General features: G+C 32.7%; 1 protein-coding gene across 4 annotated transcripts in view; it reads right to left on the bottom strand.

Moving 5' to 3' along the window:
• Window positions 1-18,389, bottom strand: part of LOC124354869 (myosin-IIIb-like) — a 43,645-nt gene that overhangs the window by 11,473 nt on the left and 13,783 nt on the right. For all 4 annotated transcript variants that reach the window (XR_006921721.1, XM_046805626.1, XM_046805624.1 and 1 more), the window contains exons 10-18: window positions 17,204-17,354; window positions 13,224-13,489; window positions 12,558-12,841; window positions 11,988-12,153; window positions 11,012-11,381; window positions 10,834-10,904; window positions 6,472-6,546; window positions 2,025-2,123; window positions 557-633 (exon numbers count right to left, since the gene is read on the bottom strand). Coding sequence is in view for 3 of the 4 variants with exons in the window: in XM_046805626.1 (XP_046661582.1) it covers window positions 557-633; window positions 2,025-2,123; window positions 6,472-6,546; window positions 10,834-10,904; window positions 11,012-11,381; window positions 11,988-12,153; window positions 12,558-12,841; window positions 13,224-13,489; window positions 17,204-17,354 (1,559 nt within the window). In the remaining variant the exon portion in view is untranslated. The remainder of the gene's footprint in view (window positions 1-556; window positions 634-2,024; window positions 2,124-6,471; window positions 6,547-10,833; window positions 10,905-11,011; window positions 11,382-11,987; window positions 12,154-12,557; window positions 12,842-13,223; window positions 13,490-17,203; window positions 17,355-18,389) is intronic.

Genomic DNA, 18,389 nt, shown 5'->3' with positions numbered 1-18,389 from the left:
TACTTATAAAACTTGACATTTTCTTATATTAAATTAGTGGATTTTCTTAAGAAATCCAACTAGTAATTTTATAATTCTATTATTTTTAATTTATATGTTCAATAAACATGTCCTAACAGTAACTTGGTACGTTGTTATACACATTCATATTTACATACTGGAGACTGTTTTTTTAATATTAATAAACACAATTTTTTATATCGTAGTTGAGGGTTAATACTTTTATATACCATACACTCATCAGGAAGGACCCAACTCAGTAATCCTAATAAGTATATATCACAGTAAGGATAAATATTTGTGAATTCCTAAAATACTGTTTGTATGAAGTTCAATAGGTTAAATTATAAAAATAATCTTTATTATTCTCTTTTGTTATATAAAGTTAGTTTCAGTGGCTGTCAAGTCAAAAGTAAAAATCTCGTTATTTATTGAATTAACCTTTTGTTATATCTGAATGTCATTGAAACAGCATTATTCTACCCTTCAATCTCTCCGCCGACCAGAGAAAATTGAATACACAGGAAAAATATGTTAGCTAACAACAAATCCCTACCTATTCATCTCTTCTTGTACTTGTTTGTAATAGGAACTGGCACCATGCTTCTTTGCTACTTCATGCACAACAGATTTCTGGAACAGGCAATATGTCAAAAATTAAAATCATCCAAAATCAGGGACCATTTCATATTATTTATTTACATTTCACCAATTCCTAAAACCTCGTTAAATTTATGTCACTTTAATATACACAAACCTTTTACAATAAATTATTATATTTCAATACATTTTTATGATCATTATTATTAAAGAGTTGTGTCATAGATTTGAATTATATTTTAATCCTGTAATTTTATCTTGTGTTCAAATTGTCAGGATACGGTCATATTTAGTTACTATTTATTTTGTTCAAGTAAAGTAATCTAAGTATGCGTAAGTAACCTTACGCATGAACTATATTTAAATTTGTAGTGAACTAAATTTCTTTTCCATTTCAGTTACCAATAAAAATACCCTTTTCAATTGTGTTAAGATTCTTTTATAGTAACATAGTGTGACGTTGAAAAAAGGTATTCAAGTGATTAGATGTGCCTTATAATAGTATAGGAGCTAGCAACGTTTTCGAGAGAGAATTTCAGGTCAGCTGAAATTTTGATATGCTGTCTTCCTTGCTCTTTCGGTTGGAGTCCGGGATATCTGGCTGGCGGTAGTGGTTGCGTTTATTAATGCGCATCTTACCTTCGCAGGTAAAAATCCAGCGCTTCGGCAAATGGACAACATGGCGTCAGTCTAAAATCACGTGTTTGTGTTGTGTTTGTGTTATTTGTGATATTTATTTATTAATTTCGCTACAATCGCCAGTGGTAAAACGAAATGTGTTTCTGTAAAGGATATAAACATAAAATCATTCTTTTCGTGATTGATAAACTGAAGAAGTGCCAGGAAGTTTTGAATATACGTTTAAAATATAAATTAAAGTACTAGCGCTACCGTCGCTTTCTGTCTCTCTTGCACTCCAAACTATCTCTCTCCAACCACAAGTATCATACCGCAATACTGTTCATTAAGTTTTTATTTATATTTAATATTTAACAATCGAATTAACGTCTGGCAAATTAATTTTAGATTATTTTATGTTTAAATAACATAATATAAAAATTACAGACATTCAAAAATACTTTGAATTTTTTATTTAATGAAAATAAAATTTCGCGTATGGCACATAATTAACAACAATAAAAATGTCTGGCAATACAAAATTAATGTCTGGTAGATCTATCTAAAGGGAAAAAAATTTAAATTACGCATATAAAAATTCTTTAAAACTCGAGGATATAAACCTGTGAAGGTAAGATGCGCATTAATAAACGCAACCACTACCGCCAGCCAGATAGCCCGGACTCCAACCGAAAGAGCAAGGAAGACAGCATATCAAAATTTCAGCTGACCTGAAATTCTTGTTTTAGAAACGTTGCTAGCTCCCGTACTATAAGAAGTAGTTTGTACACCAATAACAAGATTACCTGTCCATAAACTCGTTTGGTCTCCTCAATATTGTTTAAGTGGACGCCCTGTTTGTTGTTTCTCAGGTATTTATGGACATCTTGATTTTTCATGTGTACCTATAAACAAACATATTATAATTACGTAGCCTCATACATAATGTAAAATATTAATGACACATTATTCTGAATGTTATAGTATATTCATAGTGTTTATGCTTGAAACATTACATAATTTCAACCAGTCCTAAAATAATACAACTAATATTCAAGCCTAAATATGACAGCGGGTCAAACTATGCAGTGTAGTTGAAAAGTAAATTTTATATTAACTTAACTTATTTTTATTAACACTTAACTGTAGATTACAATCAGTCTCCAAAAGAGATCATACTTCCAATAAGTTCAGTATTTAATAATTCTCAATTTTACACTGCATTTATATATGGATGTACTGCAGTTAAAATTATGATTAGAAAATGAATTCATAAAAGCGTTGAGTATTGTGCATCTAACTGTGATAATTCACTGTCACTATCATTATGTCTCACACAAATTCTAGTATTGGACCAGTACCCAATTTTATAGAGAACACCAAATTATGATACTGGAAATACTGTGCAAACTATAGTTTACGACAGATGATATTGAAATAAATTTGTCCAGCATAATTCACTGAGTCATAAACTGATATTGAAAGAGGAGCTATTCTTATTGGAATAACTATTTTCTATTATTTTCCAGAAAAGAAAACTCACAATTGTCCAATAATTTTAATGTTCTTACACAAGGCCTTTCGACATCCAGATGTTGTTGATTCACACCTGACGATGACATCTTAGATGTAGAAAGGCCTTGCATAAGAAAATTAAAATTATTGGACAATTTTAAGTTTTCTTTTATAGAAAGTAATAGAAAACATAGACTGATAGTTTAAATTTTTCGTATATAAATTTGAATGTGAATGTTGGACAAATAAAAATCATGTGATATATTTAAAATAAAATATTTATTAGCGCATTACTTTTATATACTTAAAAAATTCATATTCAAGATATTAGGCAATTGAAGTAATATCTTATGTTATACACTTAATGTAATAGTTGAAACAGGATATCTTGTATAATCTCAGTATTCAATCACTCTAATCTCACTTGACCACTTTTCATTTTAATTACACTGAACTATGAAATTAGAAGTAATACTATAATTTCTTCAAATATGAGTTGGCTTTATTAAAAAACAAAAACTAGATGCAATCAAATTAAACATTAATCATCATTTCACCACATGCAACTCCTGTACAAGTAAGTTGAGTATGTCTACACTACGTAAATATTTTTCTAGAATACCAACTTTCAGGTTTTAATAAGAGATGTAGGGATACATGTTGTGTAATTATTTATTCCGTGATGAGTAAAAAAGAGTTACTAATAAAATAAAGGTAGTGGAGTAATGCTGTAAGTTGCTGATAGTAAAAAATCACACAAAAAATACAAAATTTTGTTGCAAACTGAAAAACTAACAGAGTAAAAACAACAGTAGCAATTGAAACTGTTCAGCTAACAGAGGATTATGACATAGCTAAGATCAGTAGTTTATTAACCACTATTAACAGAAAATATAAGACAGTAAAATTCTTTCATCGATTCTAAAAAAAATAGCTTTAAGATACCTGAAATGACATTTAATTTCAGATTGTATTATATTCAAGAATGTGTTCTCATATCTCTTACATTGAAATTCCTGATAAAAATAATGCAATATTTCGAAAACAAACATGTTTTAAGACACCACAGACAACTGGGGATCAAGGTATTAGCTCTTTGCCTTTTCTTGCAAAAGCTTAATGTATTTGGTGTCCAACAATTATTATTTTCCAAAGCATAACCATTTCTTTTGAACCATACTACTGTCTAGCTGCTGAATAAGTATTTTCTGCTTACAAGATGTATTTTGAATATTTACTCCTTTATCTCTTAAAAGTACAAAATAAATAAACTAGTAATGGGTTAACGCAATAAAACTCCAATTCCATTACTGATACCAAAAGTTGTGGTCTAGATTCTGAATACTAATTCCTGTGTTATTTGTAAATAAGAATATTGGCTAATTCTAAGAACTGTTATTATGAAAACATCTACAGCTAGAGGTAAATAGAAATTATGTGCTTTATAAAGAGTGGCTTCATTATAATTGGATCATAGGATAATTATTAAATACAACAATGGACACTTGCTTAAATGTAATAACACAGGTACAATTTTCTATCCTTGACTCTCTTTAAACAGTTGACGTCTTTACAATAAAATATGTTTGTTAATAAATCTATGTTATTAACAAAATTATAATGTTATATTATAAATATTAGTATCATAATTATTGCAAGTGATGCCAGCATAATTATTGCGAAGGTAACACGAGTTTTTCCGACAGTACAAGAAATCAGTAACACTTGTTTTGAGATCTTAATTGATCTCTTCCTCAGGTGGATAACTAACCTAACATACGAGGGGTATCCAAAAAGTAAGTTTCCATTAATTATGAAAAAGTTAAAAAGACTCAAAAAATAACTGAAACACATTTATTCAACTTTTTACATCATACCTTATTTTTCGACATAGTTACCATCCCTTTCTAAGCACTCTTGGTATCTAGGAAGTAGTTTTTTTATTCCAGCATCACAAAATTCACCCGCCAAATTTTTAAGCCAAGTATCCACCTCATTTTGAAGGTCATCGCTGTTGGCAAATCGCCGACCGCCAAGGTGTCTTTTCAGCTCCGGAAACAGATGAAAATCGCTAGGCGCAAGATCTGGTGAGTATGGAGGATGACCAAAAACATCCCACTTAAATTTCCTCAAAAGTTCCGTTGTTGCACGAGCAGCGTGTGGTCGGGCGTTATCTTGAATAAGCAGAACCGTGCGCGACAAAAGTCCGCGACGTTTATTCTGTATTGCCTGCCGAAGTCTGGTGAGAACTTCACAATACCTTTCTGCATTTATGGTTTCGCCACGAGGAAGATAGTCAATCAATAACACTCCACGGCAGTCCCAAAAAACTGTAGCCATTACCTTTCCTGCCGACTCAAAAACTTTGGCTTTTTGAGGAGCTGCCTCTCCTTTTTTTTGCCACACCATACTCTGGCGTTTGGTCTCTAGAGTTGAGTGGTGAATCCATGTTTCATCACCAGTGACTATTCTACTGAAAAGGTTTTCATCTTCATCGTCAAACAATCGCAAGAAAGACTGGGCAGCAGCCATTCGTTGTTGTTTATGGGCATTGCTCAATAAGCGAGGCACCCATCTTGCACACACTTTTGCAAGCTGAAGATCTTCTGTCATGATATTGTGCACAGATGACCGGCTAACTTCAACACTTGACGGCAGTTTATCCATAATTTCATCGAGAGTCACTCGCTTATCATTATCAATAACTGCTCGTACAGCATTAATGACGTCAGGTTGCCGAGAATTGGCCGGTCGGCCACTACGCTCATCGTCATGAACATTTTCTCTTCCTTCCAAAAACATTGCACGCCAACGACGGACCATCTGAACGGACATAACATGTTCACCATACACTTGACACAACTGACGATGAATTTCAACGGCAGTTTCGTTTTTGGCGGTCAAGAAACGAATAACACTACGGACTTCGCAACTGGCGGCAGAACGCAGTGGAGTCTCCATGATGTTTGGGCAGCAACTGACTGAGAAGCGTGACAATGGGCCAGTAACCGGCGCACCTGTTGCCAACCGAACCGCGCTACATATCCCCGCCCACAGCTGCACGCTGTGTTACGTACGCGTCTTTTTACAGAACAGGGAAACTTACTTTTTGGATACCCCTCGTATAAACAAAGCTTTGTAACCTGCATAAGTCAGGAGTCATCACAAACATGCGTTTCAATATCACACTATCTCTAAAACATGCACTCAATATAACAAACACCAATTGATAAATTAAAACTTAACTAAAGAATATGGCAAAACTAATGTAATTATTGGTTATTATTTATAGTGATATTCAAATTCCAACATTTTTAATATTGAGTCAAAATCCAAATTTTTAAAACTGATTGCCCATTCTTAAATTTTTAATCCAAAAATCTTTTATTTGCCTAAGCTTAAAACCATTACTAAACCAATTTCTGTCATTTTTAAACCTATGGAGACCATCTGATAAAACAAAAAGTAACCAAAAATACTAAACTTTTCAAGGAAATTGAAGAGGTTCGTGGAAATAGATATATTTCAAGATCTAAGTCATATTCACTATCTTCTAGTTTAATTTGATAGATTATCAAATGAACTTGAAGAATATATGCCTTTTTACCTGAAACAAAATATGTAACTTACTGATATACTTATAATATATATTTTTAACTTGTAATATGCATCAAACAAAACCTGTTCCAAGTAGTGAACATCTTTGTCTATTATCAAAACTAATTATAAAATACTTACATCCTGGGACAGAGTAATTAGCTGAGCTTGACGATCTGTTGGCTTAGTCTTTACTGGTGAAACTGGTACTGCATTCTATAAATAAACAATATTTTGATGATCAGATGTTTGAGTCATCATTGCAGTCTATGACAAATCAATTTTTGTAACAACTCATCAATAGCGTAGCACAAGGGGAGTCATGAGGGCTACAACTTCCCTCCCTCCAGAAGATGTAACACACAAGCCCCAAATATAATCAAAGGGAAAAATACATTGGAAAAATTAAATCTACCTTTCAGCAACTAACAGTTGCCAACCAGCTAATTTATACTTGATATAATACATAATCATAACTATTTTCTGAATTGTTTTATTGTTCACATGTAGTCTACCATAGTCAGGTTGTTTCCTGACTATGTTACTTATTAAATTTTAGCATTTAATATTCCCAGCAAAATTTTATTTTACACCAAATAAAATAATATGCAAGGTTATTCCAAAAGTAAGGTTCGATTCGCCGTAACTATTTGAATTTGGTGCCAAGGACAACACACACATGCGTGCTGACTCTCGGCATACCTTGCGCGTCAAGCACCACCATTAGCATTGTTACTGTTGCTGTTTATAGTGTCAGTTTACAATGTTTAAGCCAATTGATCAGCCCGCCAATTGTAAAGTAAAGGCAGTGATGTACTTTTGGTCTGCAAGAAACATTTCAATGGCGGAAATACATCAACAGATTACTGAAGTTTACTTTCCTAACATAATGAGTGACAGTAAAGTGCGCAAGTGGATGCAAGAGTTTAATGAAAGACAGGAAAATGTGCATGATGAATCACGCTCAGCCTGACCATCAGTAATTTCAGATGATTTGGTAAATGAGGTTGACAAAAACAATAATAAGACATTTTATTTATCCTTCAGCATGTTTTACATTGTAATAGATATTGTCATTTTGTATAAACAGTCATTCTCAGTTTTTATCCTTAGATATATTGAAGTATTTACAACATTTGTGAAGATCAACGATTCACTTAAATTTAGAAATGGATTTTCTGAATGTGAGTAGAACAATTTTGTACATAATTGTGTCTGAACATTTGAATTTGGGAAAATTGAGTGCCTGTTGGGTTCCCAGGCTGCTCACTGAGTCCCAACGAATGAAAAGAATGGTTTCTGCTTTTAAGGAAGGTGACAGTCTTTTAGACCATATTGTCACAGGGGATGAGAAATGGGTTTCTCATGTAATCCCTGAGTCTAAATGTCAGTCAATGGAACAGCGTCACATGTCATCGCCAGTCTAGGTCAAGGCAAAGCAGACAATCTCAACACGCAAGGTTATGGCGAACCATTACTTGGAATAGACATGGAGTATTGTTAGTCAACTTTATGGAAAGAGTGACAATGATAAATAAAACTGCCTACTGCACTGGCCTAACAAAACTTTGATGTGCAATCTAGAATAAGTGATGTGGTCTTTTGTCGTCTTGAGCGTTGTTGTTGCATGACACTGCCAGACCCCATATTGTGAAAGAAATGCAATCTCTAATCAAGAAATTTGGATGGGAACAGATGGACCACCCACTGTGCAGTCCGGACTTAGCGCCAAGTGATTTCCATTTTTTCTGCTACCTAAAGTAGTGTCTTGGCGGCAAGTGCTTCGACACAGATGATAAAGTGAAAGAAGCAGTTAAAGACTGGTTATCTACGCAGGCGGCCGATTTCTAAAACTTAGGCATTCAAGAGCTTGTTGAGCGATGTGAAAAATTTTTAAATAAGTATGGAAATTATGTAGAAAAAAATAGAAAGATGTAAGGAATGTAAATAAAACAATTGTTTTGGAAAAAATTTGGATTTTTTTTACCGGACCTTACTTTTGGAATAACTTTCGCATATAGCTAATAATTCCATTTATGGTAGTGACCAAGAAATTGTAAACTCATCTTACCTATTCATAATAGCAATAACGAAAGAAAGCTGTTAGAATTGTTGGTAAAGCTGAATATCTCAATCATTGTAAATCTGTTTTCATTAACCAAGGAATTCTTTCAATAGTTAATTTATATTTGTTTGCCTTATCTGTTTACATTTTAAATAATAAGGACTTAATAAACCATACACAAACACATAATTATAACACAAGAAACAGAAATAACATTTTAATTGAATATTGTCGACTGAGCAAATCTTTGAATAGTCACGTAGTAATTGGTTTAAAAGTGCATAATAAATTGAAACATCTGACTGAAAAATACCCTCTTAAAATTTATAAAAACAAACTTTATGAATGGCTGTTAAAAAACCCTTTCTATAGTATTGATGAGGTTTTTTATATTAACAAAATAGACTTTTAATGATTATTTTAAGATAAACTCATGATATAATTAGTATAATTAATTCTCAACTAGACAATTAATGTCTTATATTATTATGTATATATATATAATATTTTTGTATTATACTTATTAAATATTATTTAGAGACAATGCTATTTAGTCTGTAGCTGAATTAGACTTTGTCAATGTACGTAAAATGTTTTATGACAAATAAACGAATTTATTATTATTTATTATAATTTATATAATAACTTGTTGACAATTCATTGTAAGTTACTGAACAAAACTGTAAGAATGATGAGCATCACTAAGAAAACTTTATCTATTTTGATAGTGAAAACTTTTGATATATATTTACAATCTCCATACCGTTTAGAGTAATGGAAATACTCAAAAATTTGTCAGCAAAACCACATTTATAAAAAAACATGAGCCCAGTAGGAAAATTAAAATGAGATGACCCATGAGATGAGTACGACACTGTATTTCTCATTCAACTATTCCACATTCATTTTAGTCTTTGCTTGTAGTGCAATTGAATTTGCAAGTGGCGTTGCATTGACTAATAAGGAAAAGCTACAAAGACAATGCAGCAATTCTAAAGTGACAATGAGAGGTAAGTTAATTACATCAAAGTAAACGTAAACCCTCCTCCCCCTCCCACTGAAAGTAAATCTAGCTTACAACAACAAATGTAATCTGCCATTGTACAGCTCAATTATTTGACTCATAACCCGCAGACTGAATGACTCATGAACTGACCCTCAAAAAGTGTCAAATTTGAAATTGGGAGCACAGTGGACTACCAACTGCTCAATATAGTAGTAGTAAAGGTGAGTGTTGGCGTGATCAACCTACATCAAATCTGGTTTCTTTTGCTGCTCATGATTTATAACAAAGTAAAAATACACACTATACTCATTTTGAAACTAACATTATCTAAATTTAAATAAAATACTGCAGACAAAACCATGTTACACAAGCCCATACACATAATCTGCTACTCTCATGTGGAATTATTTTATGCTGCTTCTATACTTTATATTCTGTGCATAGATTGATTGTGTATTGCATGGGTGTACGAGGTACATTCAAAATGTAATGGGAATTTTCATTTTTTGAAAAAATTATTAATTTATTTGTCTACATTAATGTTGTTACCTTCAAATAGTTTCCATTAGATATTATGCACTTGTGCCAGCGCTCTTCCAAACCTCAAAATACTTCTCAAATTCGATCTTTGGGATAGCTTTTAGTTCTTTCAGCTCTGTCGAGCCTTTTTCGGTCTTAATGATCCAGAATGCCTCCACTGGGATGATTAAGCCTTAGTTTTGAAGTCATATCCATAAACCCATGTTTCATCACTTGTATAACATGTTTCAGTAATTCTGTATTGTCGTTGACTTCATTTAGTGACTCTTGAGCAAATTCCATTCACCACTGTTTTTGTTCAAAATTCAACAATTTTTTAAAATTTTAAAAAAATTTTTTAAAATGTCATAGTATGAGCCAAAAGATATGCCAACATCATCAGCGATTCCTCTGATCGTAATTGTAATACAGTGATTGTTCATAACCATTTCTTCCACTTTTTCACGTTTCCATCTGTTGTTGATGTGCTGGGTGATAGGCGTTTGTTATCTTCAATGTCTTTATAGCCATCTTTGAGATGTTTATACCATTTGTAAGCCCTTGTTTTACTCATAGCACACTCACCATAGGCCTTTGTTAACATTTCCCATGCTTTTTTACACTTTATTTCATTTTTTACATAAAATTTGATACAGTTTCTCTGATTAATTTTTTAAACAAATGAAAATTGCTGAGTTCATAAAACATGTCTAACCTTAGCAGTTACCACTAAAAACGTAAACAATGAATACAGCTGGAAATATTATACTTCAGGAGCATGAGCAGCAACACAATAAAAAAATCTTTACAATCAGTTTCTCCAAACTGTGAAACTTATAAACCCACATTACTTTTTGACCACATCTTGTATTTATATTAGAATATAAAGTCTTTAAATGTTACTGATAAATACCTGCATGCCATTGTGTATTCTTCTGGCCACTTCTGGTGCCCAGTGTCTCCTTACAGTATAACCTCTGAAATCTGAAATACTGTATATTAATTACTATTAACACGTAAAATATTCAGTAAACACAAAGTAGAACATAACCGTATCTATCAGATATTAATAAAGTGAAATATTTTCTTACGGCTTTGAATGATTGTGGCAGCCTCATCTTTGTCTTCAAGTTCCGAGAAGAACTTCCTTCTCATCTGCACATTGCCCCAGGGGGTGCCCAGTTCTGATATAGGACTTGCTGAGTTGTCTTCCATCTGTTGCGTTGTAATTTCTCTGTCCTTCTCTGCACTCTTCTGTTTCCGCATGGCCTTGTTTTTCGCGTTGTTCTTCCTGTTTTCTTCCTTGTTCTTTCGTGTCTCCAATTCTTTGCGAGCAATCCAGCCCCGGACATACCTTTGTAGTGTCACAACGCTCGACGCCAGTTGCCACCTCACCTTCTGGTACCTCGTGCGGGCCAACCACCGCCTCACACAGCACTGTACTAAAACGATCTTGCGCACCTAATCACAAAAAAACACCACTGATTGTATTGTAAATTATGTAAACTTAGCTAAATAATTTGAAAATTAATATAATCCTTGGTGCTAAGAAAATTACAACTTACGATGATTTGATCTATGATATTAGCAGTATCTGTAATTAAGAAGCTAAATCACAAACATGAGGAATTGTCATATATTTAACTAAATTCATTTTGAATATGTTAGAGTATCATAGGTAGGGAAAGATGATTTAGGAATCTAGAACGTAGAACTTGCAATGCTCAAAAGCAGAGATATGAGGGAGAGTTACAAAAAAATCAGGATTTGGACTGGGAATTGAAAAAATAATAATAATCTCTCTGAGTTCAGAGAAAAAGAGTAGAGTTTCCAGAAACTTAAAAAAGAATTCTGGAACACTTAAAACTTAAATTACAATACTAAGATCAAAACAGGAATGAAAAACAAAAACCCCAAACATACGTATTTTTAACTTTTTATAAACATTTAATTTTTATAGTAAATGTATTGTATTTCTATTAAAAACGTTAATGAATTACTTTAAGACTTCTCCAAAAATACTAGTATATGCACTCAATATGAATACAAAGCTAGATTGTGTCTTACCTGATCTTCATATAATTTGGAGAGGTATTCAATGTGGTAGTATTTAAGGAACACTTTGGTCTTGCCGAGAGCCCAGCCATCCATTTTAAGCCTAACCAGTAACAAACGACAGTTGTCTCTTGTTGCCATAACTCTCTCATCAAACCCGAATGCAAGAAAGCAATATCTGCAAATTTGATATATCAGACATTTTAGCACCTTGTATGTTGATTGTATTTATTAAAAAGCATACATGAATATTTTGATATCATAACTAAACTACTAAACTAAACCCTGATATCTGCTATAAAGAGATTACAAACTAGAAATACAATTTATTATAGGAGTGATTAAGAGCCAAAACTGCTACTTTACAAAATTATGTGAAACCTATTTCCAAATCATCCTAAAAACAAAATATCTTAATATATATTGATCAACAATAAAATACTATAACGGCCTCAGTAAAATCTAGTCATACTGTACAAAATTTTATAGCAAAATCATTTTCTTAAAGTTTACTTTAATGGAGAGAGAGAAAAGATTACATACAATAATTTATTTATGTTTACTATCCAATCAGCCACTTACCTTTTAAGGAATTCCGCAAATGGTATTCGATGGGAGAAACCGTGCTGGCGGATTCTTATAGTCTCAAGGACTCCTGTGTACCTGAGCTGGCGGACAACCTTGGCCGGGTCAAACATCCTCGGGGACTTCTGGTCATTAGGTTTGATACAGCGGACGAACTGCGGTGCCCCAGCTACCATCTTCTGCAGCAGTTCCATCAGCGAGTAGCGGAAATACGTAGCTGCTGTCTGCTGGGCCCGAGACTGTGATTGTAGCGCCATCACACTTGCACAACGGTTTGCATCCTGACATGTAACAAAAAAATGGTGGATTTATTTATAAGGTCTTGGAAAGACTACTCTTGATGCCTAAAATTAAAATTAGGATATATATAAGTTAAATAGCACTTATTATCTAAAATCTGAAAGAGTGTTTAATCCTTGATGAAGTGTTGAAAAAAATCATTCACAAATATCTTAATATATATTGTTTTAACCAAAATTATACAAAATATGCTTTTTTAGGCCTAGTGTTTTCACAATACCAAACCTGCTATCACTGATATACAAAACATCTCCTTACATTGTGTGTGTGTGTATTTGTTTATATTACATATATAGGAGGTTCAAAATACTTACACTACAAGTTAAACACAAAATTAAATAGAATTGTACAGTTTTCACTGACCCTGGTGCCGGCAGGGGTGTCAGCAGGGCTAGCTGAGAATAGATTCCCCGTTTTGGTGATGGGGCACTGGAAGAGGTAGCGGACTGTGTCTACCACTGAAGTCCTCAGCAGCTGGATCACTTCTGGTGCCAGGAAGTGGCGGTTCTTGTCCAGGAACCCCTCAGCCTGGTAGACCACTCGACCCGCAAAGTGTTGTATCGCAAAGCAAAGAGCATTTGACTTTGGCCTGATGTACAGTTTGCTCTTTACATTTGCATGGAATTTTTCTGGACAAAAAGTAATCTTTATACAATTTTGACCATGGTAATTTTTATTGGAATTTAAATATTTTTTTTAATATAATTAAAATTACATAACTATTTCATAAAGACCATTTTAAAAATTAGGGTTTAAGAATAATAATATAATGTTTTTAAAGTGAAAATAAATAAATTTATGGCTTTAAATTTTTAACAGTAATTTTAAGTGTATATTTAATTATATATGTTCTTTCCTATGTAAAATTTAATTTTGAAACTCTAAAAAAAGCTTAGAAAATATTAAAGATGTATATGTATAGTTATTAGAGTAAGCAGTGTGCACTAAACTTTGAGAGAGATGATAAGAGAGTGTTTTTTTGGCCTATGATTAATATGAGCCAATATTTTATTAGAGTTCAGACAAAATGGATATAGACCAAATATAATCATTATTTTATGAAAAGCAAATAGAAATAAAAAAATTACCTTTCGTATTTTTTTCATCTTATTTTGGTATTATTAACCTTGTCTGTTCTGGATGCAATATTTTATAATTACTATATACATAATTTTAAATACTAATTGAAAATTATTTTCTTAATTTGAAATGTTGATTGTAGCATCGAAATTTACAGTGCTAAAAAAAATAAATTGTTAAAATAACCTACTCTTTGGTTTCTACATATTCAAGTTGTAAAAAAAAGAACTTAAAAAGTAAAAATATTTTTAAATAAATAAAACAAATAATGTTTTTTAACTGAAAATAAATAAAAATAAACTATTCATTGGCACTTTCTAATTTATTCTTCTGTATTCAGTAAAATAATGAGATATTAGAACTTCAACTGCTGCAGTGAGTCCAGGCGTGTAGTTCCGTAGTGATAATACCCAGCACAGAGTATTTGTCTCATTTTCAGTAGGTTTATATAAAATCTTTAAATACATAATTTATTGTTTATCATTTAAAGCAAACAATTATCAATTAAGTGAATAAATATCTTAAACGTCAATTAATGGTAGGTATAATATAACATTTTTATTTATGAAATCCTTGGGAGGGTGGAAGGATATATAAAGAAAATATATAAAGAATTTTTGTACAAAGTTTTACTTAATTTCTTCTAGAAATTAAAACTACAATTGTTACGGATTTGAAAAGTGACAAATTTGAAACATATTTGATTTAATATATATTATGAGAAAAACTCAATGGCGTTCCTTTCAGTATTTCTTGAGTGTATGAAGCTCCTTGAATCATGGTGTCAAACACAAAACAATGCCACAGTCCTCACACTTATATCATGATTCTTGCCTGGCTGTTTGCGTTTTTGCACATGTGACGCTGGTATGTTCAATACTTCTTTTTATCTGTTGTGGGAACACATGTAAGGAATGATTTTATGTTAGCCTCAGTGAAGTTTAAGTAGGAGAAGAGCAGACCCTTTTTTCTTCTGAATCTGTCTCCATATTTTCTTGCAGGAGTTGGCATATAACTACAAGGTGGAATTTAGACAGTAGTGGTTTGTTGACAGTTTTGCGTATAAATAATGCATAAGCATTGAGTACTACTAGATCCAGAATATGAGGAGACAGTTCTTTTTTTATAACTTGTGTGTGACCTAGCTGCATAGGTATCGCGCCATTATTATGACAGCACCAATGTTTTTATTGTACTCATGGATGCCCTTAGGTTTTTGCACCTTTTCTTTAGCTAGGCAATTTAATTTTCCAAAAAATTATAACACTAATTAACACAATACAACAGCTGCTGTTTTCATGTAAACAGGACAACTGATGAACAGGACAACTCATTCTCAACTTAGAATGAGAATCTTGGGTGTGGCAGTTTTTCACAAAACTAGTATTGCATAATATATCTTGTGCGTGGCGATCAAAGGGTTAATAGCCTGTCAAGAGAGAAAAGCAAATCTTAATTATCACTCCAAGTAAAGCGATTGTTAGAAAATTAAGTCTCCTCTGTCAAATCACTATAATACAGTATTAACAGAGCCAAACTTGAATAATTCAAACATTTTCAATTTTAAATTTTGGAAAATTAAAACTTCTATATCAGTCTCTTAACACTTCTATACAATTAAAACTTTAATAATATAATAAAAATAATGATAAGTCTGCATTATTCAAAATCTTGGATGATTTGAAATGTGTATTGGTTCCTTGAGCTTTGAATTATCAAGTTCTGCTGTACTAACAAAATGCGAGGTCATCCCACAAGTTCCTAGAAAAAAAGAGTAATTTTTTAGCTACATTTATGAAACTACAAGTTCAATGTAATCCTTCCAGCATAAATGCAATTTTGAAGTCAAATTTCCCATGTGTTGAAAGCAACTGAACATGCATTTTTTGGAATTGTGTAAAAATATGAAGTAATTGGTTTATTAATTTCAGTTCCAAGAAAGTGTTGATTGCTCTAGTGTGATTTTTAAGTTGACGAATAAGCCAAAGTTACTGAAGAATTACCTAAATGTAAACCTATCAGATTGATCAGTATCCTAAAGTAAACTGCAGCTCTTTTGGAATTTGAAATACCATGAATAGACAGTACACACATTGATGCTTCAACATCAAAAGCAAGATTGACATATTTTACTAACTCTTCTTTAGATAAACTGACTGGTTTTTAATAAATCAACCCATAACTTAATGATTTTAAACTTCCCATATAGATCAACAGGCAAAATAAAAAAATCCAAACTGTTGAGTACTAACTGACACTTGGACTAACAGATAAGATTATAGCAGAATTAGTGCAGGGGCTACTTCACATTGAGTATGCACTGAAAGAGGCAGAGAATTTGACTTTTGATTATTATAAAGAGATCACCTGTGAGTGTTAAAGACATGTTGTCGTCTTCTATGGTGGTCAACAACTTTTGAGTGGGGGGGTGGGGTTGAAGTTGTGAAAAATACTATTTGGACAATCTTTCATATCTTGCTTATTACTCGTGATAGAGCAACACTCTTGTTTTTAGATTGTTAGTAATAATACTAATTAAATTTGATGTTCAGTACAAATTTTTGATAAAACTCAACAGCTATCACGTAAATGTTAATTTGAAATGTAATGCAATAGTAGACAAGACATTACCTGCAAGACAGCAAAAACTGTATTAGTGATTTGCAACCCAATAATATAACCTTATTTATTGATAAATATATTCTGACTTAATATAAAATTAACCTAAAAATAATATTATATCAACTTCAGTTATAACAAGTATTCATTTCATGTCACACTATGTGTCACACGCCGCCGCATTATACAGATGTGGCTTGCTACGACCTGCAGATGCGTGAATAACCTTATCTGTCTCCTAATTTTAAAACAATCCATAATTATATTCGAACTCTATAAGCTATCAAACACTCTAGAAGGTGACGATATGGTTTTTTAAACTCACAGGTGACCCCTTAACTCACTGTAAGCTAGCGCCTCAACTAAAGGCAGTTCGATTCTATCTCAAACTTTTGGGGTGACTCTTGTGACAACTCTTATTGTCAATCTAGATAATTTTTTCAAGCCTTGTTACACTTAAATACAATACAAAAATTAATTATGTCTACAAAAGAAGTCTTACCTAAAAAATTAATTATAATCATAAACAACATTTTTATTATACTAATTTACTGTAACTACACAAGCAAATCACAGTCAAGTTTCTTGTAACTTTAGAATTTCTTTTGAGTTCTGAGAGCGACAAACACTAATGATGAACTGACCAATGAGAGAGCGGTCAGTAGAGCGAGGAAAGCGACTCTCCTCGTCCAGCAATGCCAGCAGTCCCAGTGGGCGAGAGAGCAACATGTCCAACACTGGCCGGTTGTCTGTGAACTCCACCAGGTCTACTGGTATACCCTCAGCCATGTACTCCTGCACAAACAAACACAGATTAGCTGACCAATGAGAGAGCAGTAATCGTAGAGCAAGGACAACTAATAATACAAATAATATTTCTCTTGAATTAAAAAAAATATTAAGAAAAATATAGTATGGCATATATTAGATTCTACTATTCTACATTTTAGTTTTTGTATTGCATAGCAATACAAATTAATAAAAAAATCTAAACAGCTCCAACTGTTAATAAATCACAGTTTTGGAATGAGAAATATATTTTATAATGAAAAACAGGGTAGATAATGGTTTTATAGCAAACAGTACAAAAATAGTCTTAATTTCTCCTCTACACCCCGTGCCTAACTCACTACTACTGTTTCCAATTTTATATGTATGGAAAATTATTGATCCGTCTAAACATTGGTATGGCAACACCACCTGAAATGTCATCAGACTATTTAGATGTGTGTTACAATAGCATAAAAATTTTCTTATAAGACAAAACAGCACAGTAGGTAATTATGAGGGCTGTTCAAAAACTATCGGACCTTCTGTCCTTCCACTTAAACGAATGAAGCACTGGCGGCCAAGCTTAATGGGGATGTGGAGGAGACTGCCATGCGCACGCATGCACTGTTTCATATCATGACAAAGCTTCAGTCGCCGGCAGTCAGCCTAGTAGTATAGACCTCTCTGTTGTGCTCGGTGGTTTTTATCAAGTTAAAAATGACAGAAAATCTTAAGCAGTTTTACTGAATTAAATTTTGCCAAAAGCTTGATGATTCGCGAGTGGAAACGATTTGCAAGAATCAACAGGCTTTTGGGGAGTCTGCCATGAGAAGTACTTGAATAAAAAAGTGGTACAATTGATTTGTAAATGGTCAAACCTTAGTGGGAAGTGAATCGCGTTCAGACAGGCTATCGACAAGCCGGATTGAGAATGTTATTGAACAAGTGCAAAATTTAGTCAAGCCGGATTGAGAATGTTATTGAACAAGTGTAAAATTTAGTCACTGAAGACCGTCGTCTTACAGTCCGAGAACTAGCAGAAGATATTAGAGTCAGCTT

This window comes from Homalodisca vitripennis, chromosome 2, assembly GCF_021130785.1.
Source record: "Homalodisca vitripennis isolate AUS2020 chromosome 2, UT_GWSS_2.1, whole genome shotgun sequence".
NCBI classification, from domain to species: Eukaryota; Metazoa; Arthropoda; class Insecta; order Hemiptera; family Cicadellidae; genus Homalodisca; species Homalodisca vitripennis.
This window is presented reverse-complemented; position numbering and strand designations above follow the sequence as displayed.